Source organism: Tachypleus tridentatus, chromosome 6 (assembly GCF_004210375.1).
Source record: "Tachypleus tridentatus isolate NWPU-2018 chromosome 6, ASM421037v1, whole genome shotgun sequence".
In the NCBI taxonomy this organism is placed as follows: domain Eukaryota; kingdom Metazoa; phylum Arthropoda; class Merostomata; order Xiphosura; family Limulidae; genus Tachypleus; species Tachypleus tridentatus.
In genome coordinates this window covers 33,603,161-33,625,569 of record NC_134830.1, presented here as the reverse complement: position 1 = coordinate 33,625,569, position 22,409 = coordinate 33,603,161, and the positions used below count along the sequence as shown (strand labels likewise).

The following is a 22,409-nucleotide window of genomic DNA, read 5'->3' as shown; positions in this document are numbered from 1 at the left end:
CCATTATTTCATGCCCTTCTTATTAGCTCAGTCTTACATTTGAAGTAAAAATACAGAATACATTTCAAAATGAAGGATTATCTAGGGATCTGTAAGTGTAACAGTAATATGCCTAAGCTATGATTTAAAATGAGGTAACTCAATCATTAGTTGTTATTTTGTAATAACATGACCTAAGCAAGGACAGTAGTTGTTATTTTGTAATAACATGACCTAAGCAAGGACAGTAGTTGTTATGGCAGTATGTGACTGTAATTGAGACTTGGAAAATACTATGTAAAAAATACTTTATTTCACCTGTCATAGGTATAGCTACTACATACAGGTATTGGTGGTATGTATTAGTTATTGAAATAGAAAAAATGTTTTACAATATTTTTCCATCTTCTTGCACTTTGGGAAAGCTACAGTGTCTGTAGGTGATATCAAATGAATATTCCCATAGCAAGTTTTTAGTTTAACATGATATACACAAGATATTTAAATAGTTCATTTTCAAACCATGATTGGAGCTCTGCCAATGAGAAAGAAACATATCAAATTTCCTTTCAGTTCTTCGGATTGACAATTTAAATAAAATGCCAGTTTAGACGTTATAGTTATACCACTTAATTCTAGGTGCAGTTCTCATCCTCTGGATAGAAATTATGTAAATTTATGATTAAAGAAAGGTTATCTTAGGATGTAAAAAGGCAAAAATACTCCTAAAAACTGCAAAACATGAAATGTGAAGCTGCAAATTTGCATGTATGTCTCTATGGGCTCAACAAAACTTCATGCCAAATTAGATGAAGATCCATCATTAGGGGTTGAAAGAGTAATAAACAATGCAAAAGTGCCCGTGAAAATTGCAAAATACTAAATGTTAAATTTGTATATACCCCCCACATCTTTATATCAATTTTGGTGAAGATTCATTCACACCTTGTGAAATAGTTACACAGATAGACAACAGACAGTAGTATTTTGTGATGATGAGAAACTCACTTGAAGAAAAATGTATCCCAGGATAGCTGGTATGGATATTAACACTTTTACCAAAATGTAGTAGAGAACAGTGTTTTGATTTCCTTAGGTCATCTTCAGGTTAACATTAATTATATTGTACATTTTGGTAGAGAAACGTTCTGAGATTTTCAGATTCCTTTGATTAATATGCTTGTTTGTCTTCTTTTGGTTTTAGGTGTTGTTTAAAGAATTAAAGCTCCCTCCTGGTGGAGATCCTGGTAATAAAGTTAACACAAACTGCCTGTCTTTGAGAACAAGTGTACGAGGTAGGCGTACAATACTACCAAGAGAATTAAGCACTAGTAAAGAAGCCTTAGAAAAATTAAGGGACTTTCACCCATTGCCTGCAGTTATTTTGAATTGGAGAAAGGTTTCTTCAGCTTTGAAAAAGGTATGAATGTATATTTTTATCATTCTGTATTACTTATCCTCATATTATAATTACAGCATCATTTGTAGGAATCTCCCTAAGAATAAAATGTTCTGTTATTATATTTGTAGTCAAATTATAATGTAAAATCTTCAGTTAGTGAAGAGACTGGAGAAATGATAATAATGCATATGACTTAAGTGTGGGTATAATATTTCTAAACTTGAATTGTTCTTTGTTTTTTTAAGGTTGTTTTTCCTTTGCTGAAAGAAAAGTCATTTCATCCATGTTTGGGTATGCACCGTATATATGGGATTTGTGAAACATATACAGCCACTGGGCGTGTGACCATGCATGAACCTAATTTGCAGAATATTCCTAAGGAATTTGAGTTAATATCAGAAACTTCACTTATGACAATTAATTCAACTACATTAGCTACATGTACTATCAATCTTAGGTCTTCATTTGTTCCAAGAACAGGTTTGTGTGAATATTTTTTTTTCAATTTAAGTAATTCTTGTCTGTTAATTCACAAAAATTGTATTTAAAAATAATATTTAATTAATGTATATGTGACTCTTTTTAAAAATTTATCATTTTATGGAGAAAAAAATTGAAATTAATTTCTGAGAAAATGCTTCATTAGAAACTAAAAATTCCAAAAGATTTTACGTTTTAAAATTGAGTGAATAGTTGTCTTTGTTGAGAACAAAATTTTAAAATATTGTATATCATGTTTTATTGATAATAAGTGTAATATGTACATTTAAAAGTAGAGGATGCTGTGAGATATTTTCAAGTACGATGAAAAATAAGTGGTTAAGAAAGAAACTCCAAAATGTGCTATAACTAACTAAACTGTTCAGAACTGTTTTTACATTAACTACTCTGTTACTTCAGGCTTTCTCATTCACCCACAAAATTTAGCTAGATGTCTTTCCAGTTCTTTATTTATTTATTTTTCCTCTTAGTGAGTTTGTTTTTCAACTGAGTTTTTAATTGACTTTGACTTTTCTATTTTAATGATTTTTAATTTTTCTTGTTATTTTTCAATCATGAAATATGTATCACACAATAATCAATAATCCTCTTCAAATCTCAGTTTTTGCATCCAATAATTAATTCTTTTTAGAGCTTGCCAATTTATGTTTGCACACATTAAACAGTGTTTTACAGACTTGAAAGTTTCTCATCAGAATATTTAGTACATTTTCTGCACTTCTTCCTGGGTGCAGTTAAACGTTTTTTCTTGGAGTATATTTTCTTTCACTGCACATTTTTTATTTTATACCCTTATTGTTGTTGATTTCTTGTCTAGCATTTCTGTCTTGGTAGTTTTTACTGTTATTCAGAAAGTCAAACCTGACATCAAGCTGAATACTTCTATGATTGGTTAGATATATAAAGTTTAAATTATTCTCAAACATACTATGAGTTGTATATTATATATATTAGGTTCTACACTTTGTAGACCATTAAGCCTAAATAGAGAATTATATTGCACAGAATATATTTAAGTCTCAATTTAGGCTTGATGGTGTACAAAGTGTCGAATCTTTTTTTACTTTTTAGTCAATAAAATATTCATAATCATATCACGAGCTACAGAAAAAAAAGAGTGGTTTCATCAGGATACATTTTTCTGAAATTAATTAATCCTCTCTCCATGAACATCTCTTTCTGAACATGTCATATAGTTGTAGTTACGTTCAAAATTTAATTAATCTACTTTCTTTTCATAAGATCACAATAAATGTAGCATATAAACAGAGCTAATAACCCATATTTTAATATTACATAAGTTTTAAATTCATTCTTTTATGAGACAAAATAAAAAGAATCTAATCTCTCCTGATGTGAGATTTGTGACATATCATCTCTGGATATCCCCTCTCTCTAATTTATTTTTCATCCTTCCAAGAAATATGAATTTTAATGTGAATTACTCAACATAATATTATCATCATTCAGGCAGAGCATAATGTTCATAGCCTTCAATCTTTGGTTACTGAGCAATGACACAGAAAGTCACACTCTTCTTGCCACCTCCAACTTTCACATCCTCTCCTTCAGAAATTATCAACAGTTCTCTCTGACATTCATTACTTTTTTATTTATAACAAATAGAAAGCCAAGGTTTTCATCTGTCAAATGATGTATTATACTACATTATTTTCTGTAAATAGAATTGTCTATTATACTTTCAGTTCAAGCTTGACTTTCATGGGATACACATTGATGAGATTAGATGAAGTTTTAATGACTCTATAGTTGCATAGTCAAAAAACCAGAAAAAAATTGATAGCTGTGCAACACTGTCTGCTTTTTTGCACATTATTATTCTGTGTTCTTTTATGCATTATTAAATAAATATAAAATTATTTAGTGCAGTACTATCGTATATATACAAAAGTAGGGTTAAGTGCCATTAGCAGTCAATGGCTAAAAAAAAGAAAACCTAGGTAAGTATTTTATTTCTTATTTTTTATGTGTATTCTTTATTTATTATTATAAAGTAACTAAAATGTAAAAATAGGAAACTTTTCATGTAAATCAAGGTAAGATTAGGTGAAGTAAATAATTAATAATATAATAAAAGTTTTTTATGAGGTATTCTCACGAGCACCTTGTGCGTAATGTAATGTGTACTGCACATTTACAAGGTGAGTTACAACTTATAATGCAAAGAGTGATTGTTCAAAGATTTCAGAAGGTGATAATAACAATTCAATATAAATATATGTATACTGTTATGGGTTTAAATCTATTTAGGATAAACAAATGTAGTTCCATACTCCAATTTATATCATTCTATTCAGATTGACTAACTTTGTATAAAGTTAGGATAGAGAGAAAAACAGATAAAGTTTGACTGAAAACAAATATTTAAAGTTTATTTGGGTGGTTTTAGTGCACATTTTAAGACTAAGAAAAGTATTTTTAATCTTAACATGAAATTCATCTTGCATTTGGACAAGCATATATAAATTCTATATGTACATTCCCCAACATCTTTTAAAAACCTGATTTTTTGTGTGTGAAAGAGTTGTCTTTTTATAATTGTTTTTTCACCTCTTTATTGATGCTCTTTATAAAGATAAGATACTTTCATTAAATTTAATTTTTTATTAAAACAAAACTGTATATACTGTGTTTGTTCTTAAAGTATACCATAAGAAGATCTCTCTCTTAGCTTTGTTTATTTCTGTGTTTCAGCTTTTAATCTTTCTTCCTGAATGTAAATTATTTACCCACTTATCTTTGTTAAAGTTATTCTCACAGTTAAAATATCCATGGTTGCTTCACTTTTGTTATTCCTCGCTGCATTAATTTCATTCTATTTTATTTCTTCTAACTCCCCTTCTTTCATATGATAGTTAATCTTCCAGTACAATTAATGTGTCTGTAATCATATTTAAGAAGGTATAGATATACCATGAACACTCTAATTCCTGTTACTAGATAATATCAGAGACTTAGGACTTATTAGATAATTAGAAAAATGGAGTTATTATAATCTTTGAAATTATTACATATTTTTACTCAAAATTACAATACTGATTGGTCATAATTTTAGAAAAGTAAAATATTTTATGTATATAAACCAGGCCAAACTAATTCTTATCATATCTGAGATATTTTTCACAGGCCTTAGACTCGATTTAAAGAATGTATTTCAGTATTGTAATATTAATGATAATTTTCTGGTTTATACAGGTGCAGTATTCCTTGCTGCAGATTACTCTCAGCTAGAGCTGCGGGTATTGGCCCACTTATCTGGGGACAAGAAACTTTGTGCTCTCTTAAAGAGTGGAGGTGATGTGTTTCAAGCTGTTGCTGCTCAGTGGAAGAAACGTGATATGTTGGAAGTCACAGAAAAGGAAAGACAACAAGCCAAACAGGTACAATTGCATGCCTTTAATGCAATTTTTCAATGCAAGTAAACTAGATTTTATACTTCTCGAGGTGCAATTTTATTAATTTTGTAATGTTTTATATGAAGGGTATTATTTGAGTGTAGTTAACCTGTAAATACTATCTGTCATTTAAACATTGATTAGGGAAAAGATTACTCATGAATTAAAAGGTCCTGTAATTACACAACATTAAAAACTCATTTGGAATTACAAGGTTGGAAATTCAATTAAAAATAAGAGCTTGTGGTACCATTCTGTTTATACTGTTACATATCATGGGAAACAGTAATGGCATTAATGTGACTTGACTTATATCTGATGGATATATGAAAACCTTTTTAAGAACACACAAAAATATCAGTCATAGTGGTTTTGAAAATTTAATGTATTTTAGCATGGGTGGATTGGGCTGCTGGGAGACCTGGCAAAATCCCTGTGGGCTTATCATATCCCACATAATAAATGCTTCTGGGCCAGAGGAGTGATTATAACCTGGTCATAATGTCCCAGTGCTACAGAATAACCTACAGTACATAAAATTGTAGTTGTTTTGTGCCTGTATACAGTTAACGTCAAGTGATGTCCATTAGGTTAACAATGTTCTAGCCCAAAGGTCTTGACCCAATTAATTTTTCAGTCAGTCTCTCATTTGCTGTTCCTATGTTGGTGAGAGTTAGAGTCAAGCTAAGTTCCAGGAAATATGCATGAAAACATTGCATTTGATAGCTGTAAACCCAACATTTACCTCCAAGATTTGCAACTAATCCTCACTGTTATAATTTTTTTTTTATTGTCAAGAACAAACTCTTGCAAGGAGTGAAGAATATGATTATTAATTTATGAATAACATAAAGATACTAAAAAACTTTTCTTTTTTTAATATTGCAATAATTTTAACATCTTAAGCAAAATCTAAACTCAAATTCAGTGCTAGTGTACCAGTTCTAAGCCAGTAGACTGGTCAGTGTTATGGATAGAGTACACTTGATGAGAATTGTATAAAGAAACATAATTTCAAGAACCTTTTTCATATGCCTTTCAAGTTGGATCATTCCCATTAATCAAAACTGTAATTGTTTACTAAAACTAAGAAACCAACAAGAAATATAGTACTTACCTGGATTTTCATTTATTTCCTTTTATTATTGTTTGAACTTAACCCTAATTTTTGATACCAATGTTACTACTCCATTAAATCATTTTTAATTAATTAAATAATACACCAAAGAGCACAGAATAATAACATATAAAGAGCAGATAATGTTTTGTAACTCTCTTAATTCTAACTGCAACAAAAGCCATTAAAAATTCAGCTTAGCTTGTAGATGTATTTCCCATGGTAAAATACTTTGAACTAAACAATGAATAGAAAATTCTCTGTATAAAACAATTTAATATGGCATTTGCTGGCTTAAAACTTTGGCTTTCTATTGGTTTTAATAAATAATACAGTATTAAATGTGAGAGAAACCTATTGACATTTGTGAAATAGAGGATGTGAAAGATTAACGTGTAGGAAATGGTCTGAATTTCTATTTGATTGCTCTTTAGACAAATTATCATGAAGACTATAAACATTTTGCCTTCCTTGAGTGATTACAACGTTATAGTGAGTAATTTACGTTAAATTTTATACTTCTCAGAGAGATGGTAAATAAAGTACAGAAGAGAGGATGTCTTCAGAGAGTAAATATCACAAATCTCACACTAGAGGAGATTGAGGATTTTTTCAATATTTCCTTATAAAATTTGATTTAGTAACTATGATTAGTAATTAAGTATATATATATGGGTGTGTGTATGTAACATTCTGTAACTCATAAAAATATAGTGGCTCAGTGGTATGTCTGCAGACTTTCAATGCTAAAAACCGGGTTTCAATACCCATGGTGGGCAGAGCACAGATAGCCCATTGTGTAGCTTTGTGCTTAATTCAAAACAACAACAACAGTTGAACTTGTGATGTAGTCACATGGGCCATTTTAGACTTGGTTTTGAACATACACAAAAAATGTAAATGAAATTATTTTGGGAAGCATACTTTGCTAGTAATAGACTAAAATATGAACTATTTCATTCATGTATTATATCTATAAAAAATATTTTAGCCTCTATCTTTCAACTTGAACACAGATTCAGTTGGCAAGATACATTTCTGTTCTTAGTTTTGTGAGAGTGTTTAATTTTCATATCCCTTAAACAATACTTTACATTTAAAAAGCAGGATAATCTTTAATAATATAATGTGTTAAACCTCAAAATTAACTCTTATTATTATTATTGCTGGGAGATAAAAATTGCTATGAATGACAAGTAACTGATGTCACATGAATATTAATTAGAGTATCTGAACTTGTGCTGGATAATGAATTTGAAAACTATGTGGTTAAACTTTTCCTAATTTAATTATACTGCATAACAAAGTTTTGCTTTTGAACACTGTTGGGTGTTTGTTATAGATTTTTGGCTTCTGATCACGAAAATCACATCCAAATTTGCCCATCACGTACCATTTCATCGAAATTTTCAGTTTCACCAGGACATTGCTACAATGGAAAGACGATATTAAGGTAACTAGAATCCGTCAATGCTTGTTGACTACTGTTGGACACTGCAACGTGATGCACAGGACATTGAATACAAACGAAAATCAAGAGCAAAACACTTAATTATGTTGAACTTAATAGCGTATTAGAAACATAAACGCAATTAAATACGTTATTGCCGGTAAACAGTTAGCTGTCTATTTCTCAGAGTTCCTACGTGATGAAGCAAAACCAAATCTGTATTTGTGCATACCCACCAGGTACCTGTCAGAATCAGCAAAACTTTTCAAAAAAATTGTTGTGCAGTGTTATAAGTAATTGTTATAATTATAACAACCAGCATAACATTCTTCCTTTACAAAAACTTTGGTGTGAAAGAATTTAAAAAATATTTTAATGTTTCAAAACCAAAGGAAATGATTGCCTTGCATAGTAAAAATTTTATTTTTCCTGTTTTAAAACTTATTTTTCTGAAACATATGTTTTGTATTTCTATAACTTGTATAATCTCTCTCAGTCCATATATATGGACTGAGGGTAAAAAATAATCATCTGTATTTCTGTGTCCAGTATATCAAACTTTATTTATTTAATGATTATTTATTTTTTATACCATTAGTTTTTACCCTTAATGATTTACACAGATATTTATTAAATTATACATCATATAAAAACTGTGTAAATGCTACTATGATACATAGCTGGGAACACTAAGTTTTTATAACTACCACATGGCTTTGAGCAAAGTACGAACTGCAACATGTTTTATTTTACAATTAAAAAGTAAAATGATTTTGTATGGTGAGATACATCGTTCATTCATTGTATTAGTAAACATAGGTTCTGAGTAACAAGAATTTGTCACAGAGACACAGCTGGTTTTGTTTTGTGTGAGACATCATTAGCAGTTTTTAATGAATTTAGCTTAGCTCAGTGAAAATTTGTTTGAAACTCACGTAATACTTTACATCGGGCTATCATTCCTAGGTTCTTTAATGTAACTAACATTTTCTGCAGTAGTTTTGAAGATTCTGTGAAGAAGTGCAAAAAGTAACAACTACAGATGTCATCACATGCCCATGAAATGAATTTCAGTTATAAAGATTCTAAAATTGAGGGTTATATCAATTATTTCTTTTATTTTTTCTGCCAACAGTCCTCACTAATTTTCAGCATTGCATTTTAGTCATATATAATTTTTAATAGGATTTGAAGCTACTAAAGTTTGTCATCAGAATAAGAAAGAACTTTTTTTTAATAATATAATCTGGAGAAACAAGTTTTTAAATAATGGGTATATCATGTGACCATAACATTGTCATTCAATTTCAATAAAGTTTATTCACTATATATGTAACCTAATTTATGTATTGTTTTTTTCTTTCACATTTTAGTTCCTCTCTTATCTAGTTTTACTTATGCTAAATTTAACTTTTCTAGTTTTTGAAATTGTATGGAAGCTTCAAAATATATGTTTACTAAATAGCTATTGACAGTAGTTATGAATGGAAGTGAGTTATTATTTTCACTACCTATGAGCACCTATAATATCAACTAGTGTCATGTAAGATAGTTTAAATTGATTAATGGCATAAAAATAATAAACTAATAACAAATTATATTTCTGATTATTCAAATTGTCCAAGTAATTGAAATTTTGCAATTGTGGTTTGTCATTCTTATTTTCCATTAATTCAAGGTTGTTCAGTTTAATAAATTAGTGTTGCAACTCATGAAAATAATCAACTAACTGAAATGAATGTTTTCAATTATAACTATTTTCTATTATTCAAATTATCCACATCTCATTGTAGAGTAATTGATTAGTAGAATGTTATTGGTTAATGAGCCTAATAATTAATCAGTTATCAACTTCTACTAAATGGACCAGCTTTAGTTACAAACGATTGATTTTTGGCCAATGTTATACCTTTTCTGTGTCCTTTAGATATTGCTAATGCTTCTATAAGATGATTATCTGCATGTTAAAAGCTTTTTCATTTCTCACAGATTTGTTATGGTATCATTTATGGTATTGGAGCTAAAGCCTTGAGTGATCAATTAGGGGTTAATGAAGATGAAGCAATAGCTTTCAGTGAAGGATTTAAGAATACTTTCCCAGGTAATATCTGTGGTTCGAATGTTTGTGTTTTACTTCAAGTGTTATAAAGTTAAACAATACACTGAATTTACTTGAAATTTATTTAACATGTTGGGAGAAACATAGTGTATTTGATACCATGATGATTTAATATGTGAATTACTGTAGTTTTAGTGTCTAAAACACAGATGTATATATATGAGTAAAATATTTTTTATGGATTTGTTTTTTAAATAAAATTTTACTATTAAATCACATCCTATTATATTAATCAAACTGCCACCAAAGAATATCTCTCTACCTGTTCTTATAACACTGTATTATTTTAAGGAATCTACAATGTTGTGTCATGTTTGTTGATAGTGTAACAAAAGCTCAGAAATAAACACAAGTAGCATCATGTCTGTGATCATAAACCATTAAGTAATTGCCATTTATCCCTAATGTAAAAAAAGTCCACTACCTGAAAGTGTTTGGGTTATTAGGTTAATTCTCCCAAGTCAACTGATCGTCATATTTACTGGAATACAAATATATAACTTCTGAGACAGTTAAAGAGACAAATTGTTTATTTGGTAATTTAGAAGCATAAAACTTTCAAAATAAATATCTAAAAATAAAGTTATTTTTATGTTTTTAAACTTTGTTGTTTACTGGCTGTCTATAAATTTCTCCTAATTTACACCTTTTTTGCTTGTTGTTTTTTGTCAGCATGGTGATTGTTTTTTAAAAATCTAATGACTTTGTGATGTATATTCATTGCTTTTTTTACAGGAACAATATATCTTTTGTAATACAGGATTTTTACTTTTTCTTGTTCCAGGGCAGAAAGTGTTATTTCCCAATTGCTTATGCCTAAAGTAAATAGAAAAGACCTATTTTTTTCTTCAAACTTTGTTTTTGTTACCTGGGAGCGTATAACGAAAACGTGATGCGAGACTATGTTAGGGGGCTGATGTATAAAATTGATTTACATAACAGTCACAAATCTTGAAAAACTACTCACTTCTAAACATTTTTGTTCATTTTTTACATAACTTTAGTATAAATACATGTGAATCTTGATTCATATGTTGTTTTATTCAGATCTTATGTAAATGTAAATGTGCAAATTTGCCTGTTTTAACATAGAAAATAGATTAATTTCTAAATTTCATTATCCAGGTCACAAAAGCAAAGGTTGAAGAGAATAATGGTCATTTTCTGTACTTTTACAACATTATCAATTAAGAAATAACACATACTATCCAGGAACAAAATTTGTGTTACATAGTGTTATTTTTGGTATTGTAATGTGTTATAGCCTTATTTGAGCACTTAATTGCTATTATTGTTTCATAGTATTTGAAGCTCCTAGTATCATTGAAAAACGTTGCTAAAATGGAGAACTAGGAATCAGCTAAAGAGCAAAGTGCTAATTTTTTCTTCCATGCTAGCCAAAAAAGAAAAACGGCTAAAGTTTATCAGTGGTTTTATTTTATGAGTACTTGGGAACAAGCTATCACTAAGCAGGGTATTGTTCAGTATGTTGGGATGGACGGAGGAAACGTGGCTGCTTTATTCAATCTATTACTTTTTGATACTTACAAACAAATGTTGAAGTTGAGTTATATTGTTATTTTAGTACCTAGTGGCCATTTATATAATGTTTAACAGTAATGTTATTCTGTTCTTCTACCACATGTATTTTTGTTAGAAAATAACAAAAAGAAAATACTACTGAGCAATAAGTTCAGTTTATAAGCATATATTATTTCTACATTTCATAAATAAATTTCATTTCTGCTTACTAGATAGCTACACAAATTGTTCTTACATAATGAATATTTGTAACTTTCACTGCAGAAACATGATATCTGTTAAAATACTTTCACTGTATGTGTGTAAGTGCATGATATCATGCTTCGTGGCATGGGATCTATACAGTGTTTTCGCCTTTAATCGACATGAACCTAGCATGTGATGGAGTTGATTGTAGGAACATGCAGTGAAGCTTGGAGGTGCAACTTCTGTAAATATTCCCTTAACATTGGTCTAGTGCTCCAGAGTACTGTCCTGGAGGACCCACTCCAGCTTCACTGGCTCCAGTGTAATCCAGAATTAGAGAAACAGACAAAACTGATATGATATTAACAATATATATTACCGTTATCTTATCAAAACAAATTTGATGTTAACTTATCAACCTTATTCAATAAGAGAGGGTAATAAGCAATAAAAAGAATATTTCAAAAATTAAGTATAATGTAGGGACAACAATGCTAAGAAATACAGAAACAAGGTATAGATGAATACAAAAATCCTTGTGTAAGTATCCAATAAGTATTAAGTCAATTTTACAATTTTATGGTTATCAGCCACTGTAAGACTATATAGCTCTCCAGTTTAAATGCTTTTATTCAAGTCTGAATTCCTGCAACTGACAGAAATTCAACAACTAGTTGGAGATAAAAGTCATCCTTGGGAAGACTAGGCTATTTACAGAGTAATGTTTATTACGTGGTTTTTGTGTGTTCATCTCTTCCTTGTTTCTAAACTTTTCAGGTTTACCATTCCTATGTGGTAGTTACTTTTTGTGTTGTACTGTGGATCCAAGGGTTAATGATATGTGTCTTGTTGTAAAATCACACCGTGCACCCTGGGGCCATATGCACAATATGCAAGTGACAATCAGGTCTTGTTATTCAATTAGAATAGCCCAGGAACTAGTAGAGAATGTGATCAGCTGCTTTCACTTTAATCTGCCAGTTCAAAATTAGGGATGGCTAATGCAAACAACCCTTGTGTAGCTTTGTATGAGGGTTGAAATAAAAATAAAGCAACATAGACGTACTTCATTATATCTATGTTTGATTTGTTTCCTGACATTGGTGTTCTTTAGCCTAACAGGAATAAATCCTTATTGACATTTAAGTTTTAATTAAATATGTATAATTTGCTTGTTACACAGTTGTACAGCATTGTAAGTATTTGTTACAGTAATTTTCCTTAGTCTTTTTTTTTTGCCATTTCTGTGCAATAGCTTATGAAAAAGAAAATCTGTTGAAGCTGGCCTATATTTGGTTAACATGCTTTCACTGGGGTCTTTCAGCAATAAAGAAATATTTACAACTCGTTGTGGATCAGTGCCGTCAGAAGGAATACGTGAACACTTTGTATGGAAGAAGGCGCTACCTACTGTCAATCAACAGCCAAAATCATCATGCGAGGGCTCAAGCAGAACGACAAGCAGTTAACACTATTGTCCAGGGCTCAGCTGCTGACCTGATGAAAATTTCTATGGCACGCATTGATCAGGAACTGGCCCAGATTTTTTCAACAACAGTTTTACCTTTTAAGAAAAAGAAAACAGGTAAACAGAATAGTTTCTCGCTATAGAATGAACCATTAAGTCTTGCTGTAATATCAAATCTAGGTTTCCTAGTATAGAAAAAACAGTTAGAGGTTAATACAACTAATACAGCTATACTTTGGAAATTTTTCTATGATCATTGCTAAGATTGCAACCATCTGTCAAAAAATAATCTCACTGAGACTCTTCAGGGGTAAAGAAAGAAAACAGATCCACCTGTAAAAAGTGCTAGGATTTTGTGGGGTTTTAAAAAGTGATATACCAAACTTTTTGGTTCTTTTTCTAACAATCATTAAAAATATAAAGTGTTTGAAAGATATTTTAGTAAATGGCCACTGTTAGTTTGACAATTATGTACACATTAAGTACTGTTTAATATATTTTGTAATAAAAAACTATAATGTTAATACTATGGCACCCTTTGTTTTTTTAACAGTCCTCAGTGGCTAGTCTGAAGGCTTACAACACTAAAATTCAGTTTTTGATATTTGTAGTGCGTACATAACTCTGTGTTTAATAAATAATAAAAAAAGTGTTTTGCCTCACAGTAAAGTCTGAGCTTATCATGCTCAAACTTGAGTTTTGATGCTTGGAGTCGGCATAGCACAGATGCATAGTTTTGTGCTTAATAACAATAGATGGTGACATTTATAAATTTAACATGAATTAATACTGATGGGCCTAAAAGTACTTTGGCTAACACAGGTTAAGAACTCTAATCTCTGTGTTTGGGACTGGAGCCACAGCCTTCAACTTTGGAAACTGCCCTGGGTTTTATATGTAACTATATGTATATGCCACTGATTTAGAATTAAAAACAAAAATAAATGAATCAGGGTTGCACTGTATAGCTGTTAATATGTATTTTGAACTTCTTGAGTTTTTATAATTTGCTGACACACACCAAAAAATGATAAAATTCAAATTTTCTTTATTATCAGTTAAAGGGATTTATAATTTAATTTAGTGAATCTAGAATGAGCATCATTGCTGTATCTAACTATAAATGGTACCTTTGGAAATTTTACTGTTTAACCAGTATTTAAATAATTATGATATGTTACTTTACTTCTCCCTTAATTAGCTATTCTCATTCAGTGCAACCATCTATATGCAAATTTGGTTTTCTTATATGCATGCCACAAATCTTTTGCCTCCCCACCATTGGAAATGACTCATTCCAACGTGTCTCATGCAAATCATCATGTGAAAACCCTCTAAAAATAAATGCCATACACACTTGTTACATGACTCAAAAAAAATACCAGATTATTACTTCTAGCTTAGCATTGCTTGTGTTTAAACATTTCAAATTTTACTTTGTGTGTTTTGTCATTGTAACTTTAACAGTTATATTTCTGAAGTGGTTTCTTAATCATTTTTTATTATATAGCTGCCACCTCTATTTTGAATTTACTTCCCATTCTTTATTTTTGTTTTTCACATGTTTGTCTCTATCCATCAAACAATTTGTTTGATTTATTACTTTTTAACATGAATTCTGAGGTTTATGTGATCACTTTGGGTCTTGCACCTACTACAAGCACTTTTTTACTAATTGAGGATGGGATCAGCTTGCCAATAGATATATCTGATATTATTCACCAAGAGATTGAACATTATATGGGCCAACTGCTTCCCCACAAACAATTCAAACCTGTTTGTTCTGATGGAGATTTTTCCACCACTGGAATTTGCTGTGTTTTCCTGTGCCCCTTCTGCATAATCAGCTAAACACAAAACGGATTTTTTTAGATATGATTTCTCAGGTATGTGATGTTTTTTTATCCCTTTTACTGTTTTCCTGTGATCCTTGCCCTCTTTTGTTGCACAATTATTCTTCTTCTCTCCTCAGTTAATTTTTCCACCTTTCTCCAGTCTCTCTTGTTTTACCATGGAATCGTTTTTCACTCTCAAGGGAGCTTTTCCTCCAAGTTTATGGATGCCCAAGATGGATGTTGCAAAATAAGTACTGATATGTACTCATTGCTTGGCAGTCGTAAGAATATCTTCTGTTTGTCCATCGTGGGCGTGGGGTGATTTATTGGTTTTGCACACTACCCTTTGGGCTTGCTTTGGTCCCATATGTTTTTTGTCAGGTGGTTCAAGCTTTTCCTTGTCATCTTTGTACTTTTAAGATGTATTTTCATTATTTTGTGAACGATTGGTTATTGTTAGCTCATTCCAAACAGGAGTCTACTTGTCGTATTCTTCAGCTGCTCTGGGAGGTGGCTTGAGTGAAGTGGTTAATCAAATTGAAGAAGTCTTTCTTTCAACCTACCCCTTACATGATTCATTTGTATGTTTTTCTCAATGCTCATCTCAGTTGCCCCCCCTTCTCCTCTTCACCTTTGTTTAATGGAGCTTTCAGTTTGCACATTCTCACTGCTTCCATTCTTATAGCTTGCAAGGTTCTATGCTTTCAGTGATGTGGTCTTCCATGGCTGCATATGTGAGCTCTTCAACCAGTGGAATCTTTGGAGACTCTTACTATCCTTCTTTTTACCACATTCGATGAGCTGAATTGGTAGTTGGACAGAGCCCACATATTAGCAGGTATTCTGCTTCCTCCTCCTTATCTGGATTTAGATATTTTCACAAATGCTTCCCTCCAGAGATGGAGGTGTGGATGAATTAACAAAAAGGTGTCAGTTGGTGTCCGAGAAGCCTTATTATAACAACACTCTGAAGTTTCTCGCGCTGTCAATCAGGCATTGAAACGTTTCTGCCATTTGGCCAAACATCATCTGGTAATGATTTATCTGATAATTTCACAGTCAGCTGTGCTTCATCCTGCTCTTCTTATCTACCTACTTGGTTTTTATCTGGTCTTTGGTAAAGAGATTGGGATTGTTCTGACTTGCAGCCTCACTTTTGGCTCATTTTATCTGCACTTCTATGGAAGTTTATCAGCGTAAATGGAAAGTTTTCCACTTTCGATCTTTGGGCTGAGCTTTTTCTGCTGATCAACCCACTGTTCCTTGTGTTGCAGAATTTCTTACCTGGCTTTTTGGTTCTGTCTTCTTGATTTTCAGTTTTCAAGTGGTTTTATCCCACACCTATCATTTTATCCAATACCATAACATTTTTATGTCTTTTACTTTCTCCCTGATTATCCATTTCTTCCAGATACATCATACTCCATGGTGGGTTGCCCTACCAGAGTGGGATGTTAATGTGGCAGAGATGCCAACCATTACGATTTGAGCGTAATCATTACGATTTTGGTGTATACATTATGACTATACGCTCATGCAGACAAATATTACAACTCGTTGCAACTCCCAAATTATTCTATATTATATAGGCCTATACAAAAAAAGTGATAAATTGCTTCCCCAGGGCTTGAAAGGGGTGAAAAGAAAATTTCTAGTGAGATACAAATAAATTTTGATAATAAATAAAAGACATAGTCCAAATGACTACTTGCGATAATTATGTTTGTGTTTGAAATAATGAAAAATATTTGTATCTCCGACGTCTACCAACAGCTTGAGTGCAGTGCTTCACCATACTGGGTATGTGGGGAAATCCATAGTTACATCATCAGTGCTTGTCAGCCAATCAGCACTCACGTAGATGGGTATTTCTCATATTTTAAGAGGCTTCATTCACCAGATTGTCTTGTTTCTGGCAAATCTAAAAGGACTAAAACTGTGAATCAAAAACTTAGGAAAGAGTATAGTGCAAAATATCCGGTCATTGCATCAAAAGTCAGTGACAGTCATGCGTTTTATGCAGTTTTTCACATCGATTTTTGTATGGTGCATGGCAGAATAAACAATTGTTCCAGACATACAAAATTGGCATCTCACCAACAAAAGGCTGAGGCGAAGACAAAAACAATGCAGATAACGACATTTATGAGTAAGAATTCAGAAATGCAGAAGTGATGTTCACACAATTCGTCATTGCTCATAATTTACCCCTAGCTGTAGCCGATCATGCAGGACATCTATTCAGAAAAATGTTCCCAGACTCTGATGTAGTGAAAAAATATGGCTGTGCTAGAACCAAAACTACAGCCATTGTACAAATGTTGAGTTGTGAAGATGACATAATGATTTCAAGCATATTTACTAACAGTGTTTACAGTTCAGCCACAGATGGATCCACAGACATGGATGACTCAAAACTGTATCCAGTGGTTGTACAATATCTTGACCCTTTGCTTGGAAAAATTGTTTTTTCTCTTTTGACAACAGTGGAATGGAAAGAAACTTCAATGGGAGAGAATATTTTCAAGCTTTTGGATCATGAACTGTCAAAGAGGAAAATTCCATGGGAAACCTGTCTTAGTTTTTCTTCAGACAATGCCTCAGTTATTTCTAGTACAGGTAAAGGTGTGATGGGACACATATCAAGATGACAGCCAAGCATTTACTTCATGGGCTGTGCCTGTTACCTCATGAATATTGCTGTCCAGAAAGCTTCCTGAGAACTGCCCTGCCCAATTTCTAATATATTGATAGATATCTACTATTTTCTGGACAAAAGTGCTGGCAGAAAACATTTCAAAGAGTTTCAAGGATTGTATGACAAAGAAACAAGAAAAATTCTACAACTTGTTAACACAAGATGGCTATCACTTGGGGTGTGCCTCAACAGAATATTGAGCATGTGGAAGATATTGAAAAAGTATTTTCACTGTGAAAAGAAAAACTAGATTCAAAAGGATCTAAACGTGCAGCTCAGTCAGGCAGCAAGACTTTAACAGTCAGGATATCCTCTCAGCCACACAGGGACACAAGACAACAGTCTCTAAAAACAGACAAAGTAACATTTGATATAACTCAGTATATGTTTAGGCAGTCTGACCTTGAACTAAAGAAGAGACAATCAATGAAAAAAAAGAAGAAAACGAAAGCTAGCAAGGAAGTAACCAAGAAAAGTTATGTGCAGAGCAAGTTGGATAAGTTAACAGTTTTCTTGGACAACAAAATGAACTTGTTATTTTGTCTTTTTCTTTAGTCTGCAGTTTCTCTATTTGAGCAAGCCAATTTGATATTGCAGAGAGAAGAACCTTGCATACACATTATGCATAGAACTCTGATTACACAAGTTAAAAATATACTTGTCAGATACATCAAGCCAGAATATCTTGAAGGCAACATCAATGAACTTCATTACAACAATGAATCCTTACATATATCTGATGTGGCAGTTTCTATTGGAAATGCTGCCAAGGAATACATTGTTAAATATGAAAAGGACCTGGACCTGATCAGCTTCTACACCAGTGTCAAGAAATACTATATTGCAGCTACAAATTACATGATGAAACATTTCCCTCTAAATGACGAAATTCTGATTCACGCAGAGGCTGCTGATCCAAAACTGAAAGTCAGCAAAGATTTCTCTTCTCTATGCTTCTTCACAGACAGGCATCCTGTCCTTGTCAATACATATGAACACAACACTATTGACAAGTTGGAAGGGCAATATTTGAACTATCAAATTGATACTTTCTCAAAAACTGTACTTCAGTTGAATGTTGACAAGTTTTGGGTTCAGCTGTCTACAGTTAAGGATGGAAATGGCAACCAGAAGTATGACCTTCTTCTTCTTCTTCATGTGTCAAATCTGCGGCAGACATCAACGACCATGGCATGCCAGACCTCTCTGTTGTCAATCCTCCTTATCAACTCGATGTTGCTCATTGAGTTCTTGGTGACATAGTTATTGAGGCTGTCGATATATTTAGTTCTTTGACACCCTCTGCTTCTCCTCCCTTCTATTTTTCCACATAGCATCTGTTTCTCTATCCCATTCTTCCTACAGATGTGTCCTAGAAATTCCATTTGTCTCTTTCTTATAGTTTTCATGAGGGACCTTTTGTATCCTGCCAGTTCCATGACTTCCACATTTGTTTTTCTTTCAGTCCATGATATTTTTAGCATCCTTCTAAGGAACCACATTTCAGCAGCTTCTAATCTCTTCTCTGTATCTTTGTTCAGTGTCCAGCTCTCACAGCCATATAAGAGAACAGACCATACATATGATTTCAAGGTGTTAATTTTAGTGACATTTGTTATGTTCCTGTTTGTGAATATGGACTTCATTTTATTGAAAGTATCCTTGGACATTGCAATTCTTTTCTTTATTTCTGTGTCACTCTTTGCATTTGATGTTATAGTATATCCAAAATATTTGAAGCTTTCAACTTGTTTTATTCTCACGTCCTTGCCGGTTATGCTACATGTGGGTGTAATGACCAGAAGTTTTAATTAATACCATAAAGTTATAAAGCATGATATATGTGCAGAGGAAAAATTATAATAATACAAATACTTGTGGTGCCACTTTAACCACCAGAAGGTTCAGGTTTAGAATGGTTAGATGCCTTTAATATTTCAGTATTCATGGCAAAAGCATATACTTTCAGAGCTCGCATCTTGCTGTATGACAAAAAAAATAAATTCTGGAGTGTTGCAGTACTACTGTTAACAAATGTGCTGACAGAGGCAGAATTTCTAAGATCAGCAGTAACCAGAATATTGAAATTATTCTTTCAGACCAGAGATGCAGCAGTTAACGTTACTGTACAACCCTTTAGTGCACCATTACCCAAATATTCTTGTTACTGGAATTATTTCTTCAGACCAGAGATGCAGCAGTTAATATTACTGTACAACCCTCTAGTGCACCATTACCCAAATATTCTAGTTACTAGAATTATTTCTTCAGACCAGAGATGCAGCAGTTAAAATTACTGAACCCTCTTGTGCACCATTACCCAAAATTTTGTCATTTATACCCTCTTTAACAAATATGGTGTTTTGCATGCCCCCCTCATTTTTGTAAATGAGTGATGAGATGTAATACATGGATATGCATTAAAATCCTATATGGGTTGCAATAATTACTTGTTACTATCATTAATGAAAAATATATTAAATTCTTAATTTTGCATTATTGTCTGCCATAACTGCTCATGTCTTTCTCCATTCTCCAAATCAGTTGTGCCCTTTGTGTTGATTCTCCAAATCAGTTGTCACCTTTGTGTTGATAAAATCCCACAGTAATTGGGAAAAGCTGCTCTACTAAATAAGCAATACATTGTAGTATCTCTTCATAATGATTTATCTCTTGCATAGCATCCTCTATGTACTTAACAGTTTCTTGAATGTACTGGCAATGTTGTTCAAATTAAAAATCACCATGCATGCCTTACTGTTAAGTTAGACCAGTTGAGTACTTCTCATTACAATGAAATGAGAATGATGATATGAAATTTCTGTTAAGACTGGTAAAGATATAGTCGCAACTCTATCATTGTAAAGAAAGCAGCAAATTGTAGTGAAATACTTAAAAAAACAGATTCAACTGAATTTAAGAAAAAACATTTTACAGAAAAAATATATCCAGTAAACTATGGTAGTATTACTTTAAATATATTTTGCAAAAGTAATATTCTGAAAAATATAAGTAGTAACAAGGGTATTTATCTTAATAAACATGGCAGCAATATATAATATAAAATACTATTTGTACTAACACCACCACGTTTTTAGCACATATTTAAAAATATGTAGAACTATTTATGTGTAGATTGTGAATCATCAAATTCTCATGTTTAGGCAGAGTGTAAAATATGTAATATATCCATGATTAGGTAACATCATAAATTATAAAAACAATGTTGAAAGAACTGAAAATGCATTTTTCATTATGTTTAAACAAAAGTTGAGTGCTGTAAAAACTGTCAATCTTAAGGCCTAATCCTTTTAATACTACAAAGACAGTTTTTAACAAACTGAAATGCTTATTTCTGGTACAAGCGTCTGTTTAGAAGGACTGTGCTTATTAAGTGATTTATATGTACCACACAGAAAAAAACAAAACAAAAACTGGAAAATATGCCACATGTATTATTGGTTAAAAATGTTTTCAAAGTCTACACACAATCATTAATGATGTTATGCTTCAATGTTTTATCTTGGTGACTTTCCAAATGACCCCTAAAAACAAAAACTTATTTGCATATTATAATGAAAATTGATGTAGACAAACTAAAGAAATATCTTCCACATTTTGACTAATGTATTTACTTTCTTCTAAAATGAGTATTTTGAAGTTAATAGTTTGCATTTTAAATATATTTAGAACAGGAAGTTGGAGCCTGTCCTGGCAGTTTCTTAGTTCTTCAGCTTCATGATGAACTGATTTATGAAGTTTCTAAGAAAGACCTAGAAGTAGTAGCAAAGATTGTTAAAAGAGAAATGGAGCAGTGTGTAAAATTATCTGTGCCCTTAAGTGTAAAGCTGAAAGTTGGACCAAACTGGGGTACTTTGTCAAATTTTGAATAGTACGTCTTTGCATGTTAGATGGTACATGTGGGGATGATAAGAAAGAAATTTTTTATAAGTTCCAGACTATTCTTTCCAAATTAATCTGGTCCAATGGGGATTGCTCCAAACTTCAATATCACATTATGCTCTTTAACGTTCCACACTCAGAAAGTAAAGATGATTACAATTTTAGAAATAATTTTTGAATACCTGTTAAGAATAAATCTGAGTATTTATTGTCTTGTGGATTTTGATTTTTAATATAGTCGTGAATGAACTTAAACTGCATCTAATACTTTAAACATTTTTCATGTTATGTATACATCACTATTTTCTTTGTTGACAAAATGTACAGTAAATGACTTAACATATTTACATTTTATATATGAATATATTTTAATTTCTAAAGGAAATGTCATCTTGTAATTATGCATATTTATTTTCTTACCAGTCCTTGAAGTCAAACATATTCAAGACTGAATATTTATACTGTGATATGTTTTATCTAATGGAAATAGTCTAGATATTTGCAGGACCTTATACTGAGTTTGTATGTGATTACCATACTGTTTAATTTTACACGCAAGAGATGTGACATTGTTCTTAACTATGATAAAATGACTTTGTAAGTTTTGTACACTTTTTTATACTGAATCATTTGTCATTTATGAACCACAGCAAGTCTTTTCTTTGCTACAACAATGGAAGTTCTAATTTTGTACATCTTGTGTGAAACGAATTTGAAATTTTTTTAACATACTTAAAAATTAAGTTGCCAGACAATTTTCTTAAAATAAGATGAAAATATTGTATAACTGTTG

The 22,409-nt window shown here is 31.7% G+C and overlaps 1 protein-coding gene across 1 annotated transcript in view; it reads left to right on the top strand.

Annotated features, from left to right (window-relative positions):
- The window catches only part of LOC143251578 (DNA polymerase theta-like), a 104,084-nt gene extending 82,384 nt beyond the window's left edge, over nucleotides 1-21,700 (top strand). Inside the window, exons 18-23 of the mRNA XM_076502850.1 lie at nucleotides 1,184-1,399; nucleotides 1,627-1,861; nucleotides 5,099-5,283; nucleotides 9,855-9,966; nucleotides 13,037-13,297; nucleotides 21,404-21,700. Coding sequence (XP_076358965.1) covers nucleotides 1,184-1,399; nucleotides 1,627-1,861; nucleotides 5,099-5,283; nucleotides 9,855-9,966; nucleotides 13,037-13,297; nucleotides 21,404-21,606 — 1,212 coding nt within the window. The 3' untranslated portion in view covers nucleotides 21,607-21,700. The remainder of the gene's footprint in view (nucleotides 1-1,183; nucleotides 1,400-1,626; nucleotides 1,862-5,098; nucleotides 5,284-9,854; nucleotides 9,967-13,036; nucleotides 13,298-21,403) is intronic.
- Nucleotides 21,701-22,409: the final 709 nt, after the last annotated feature.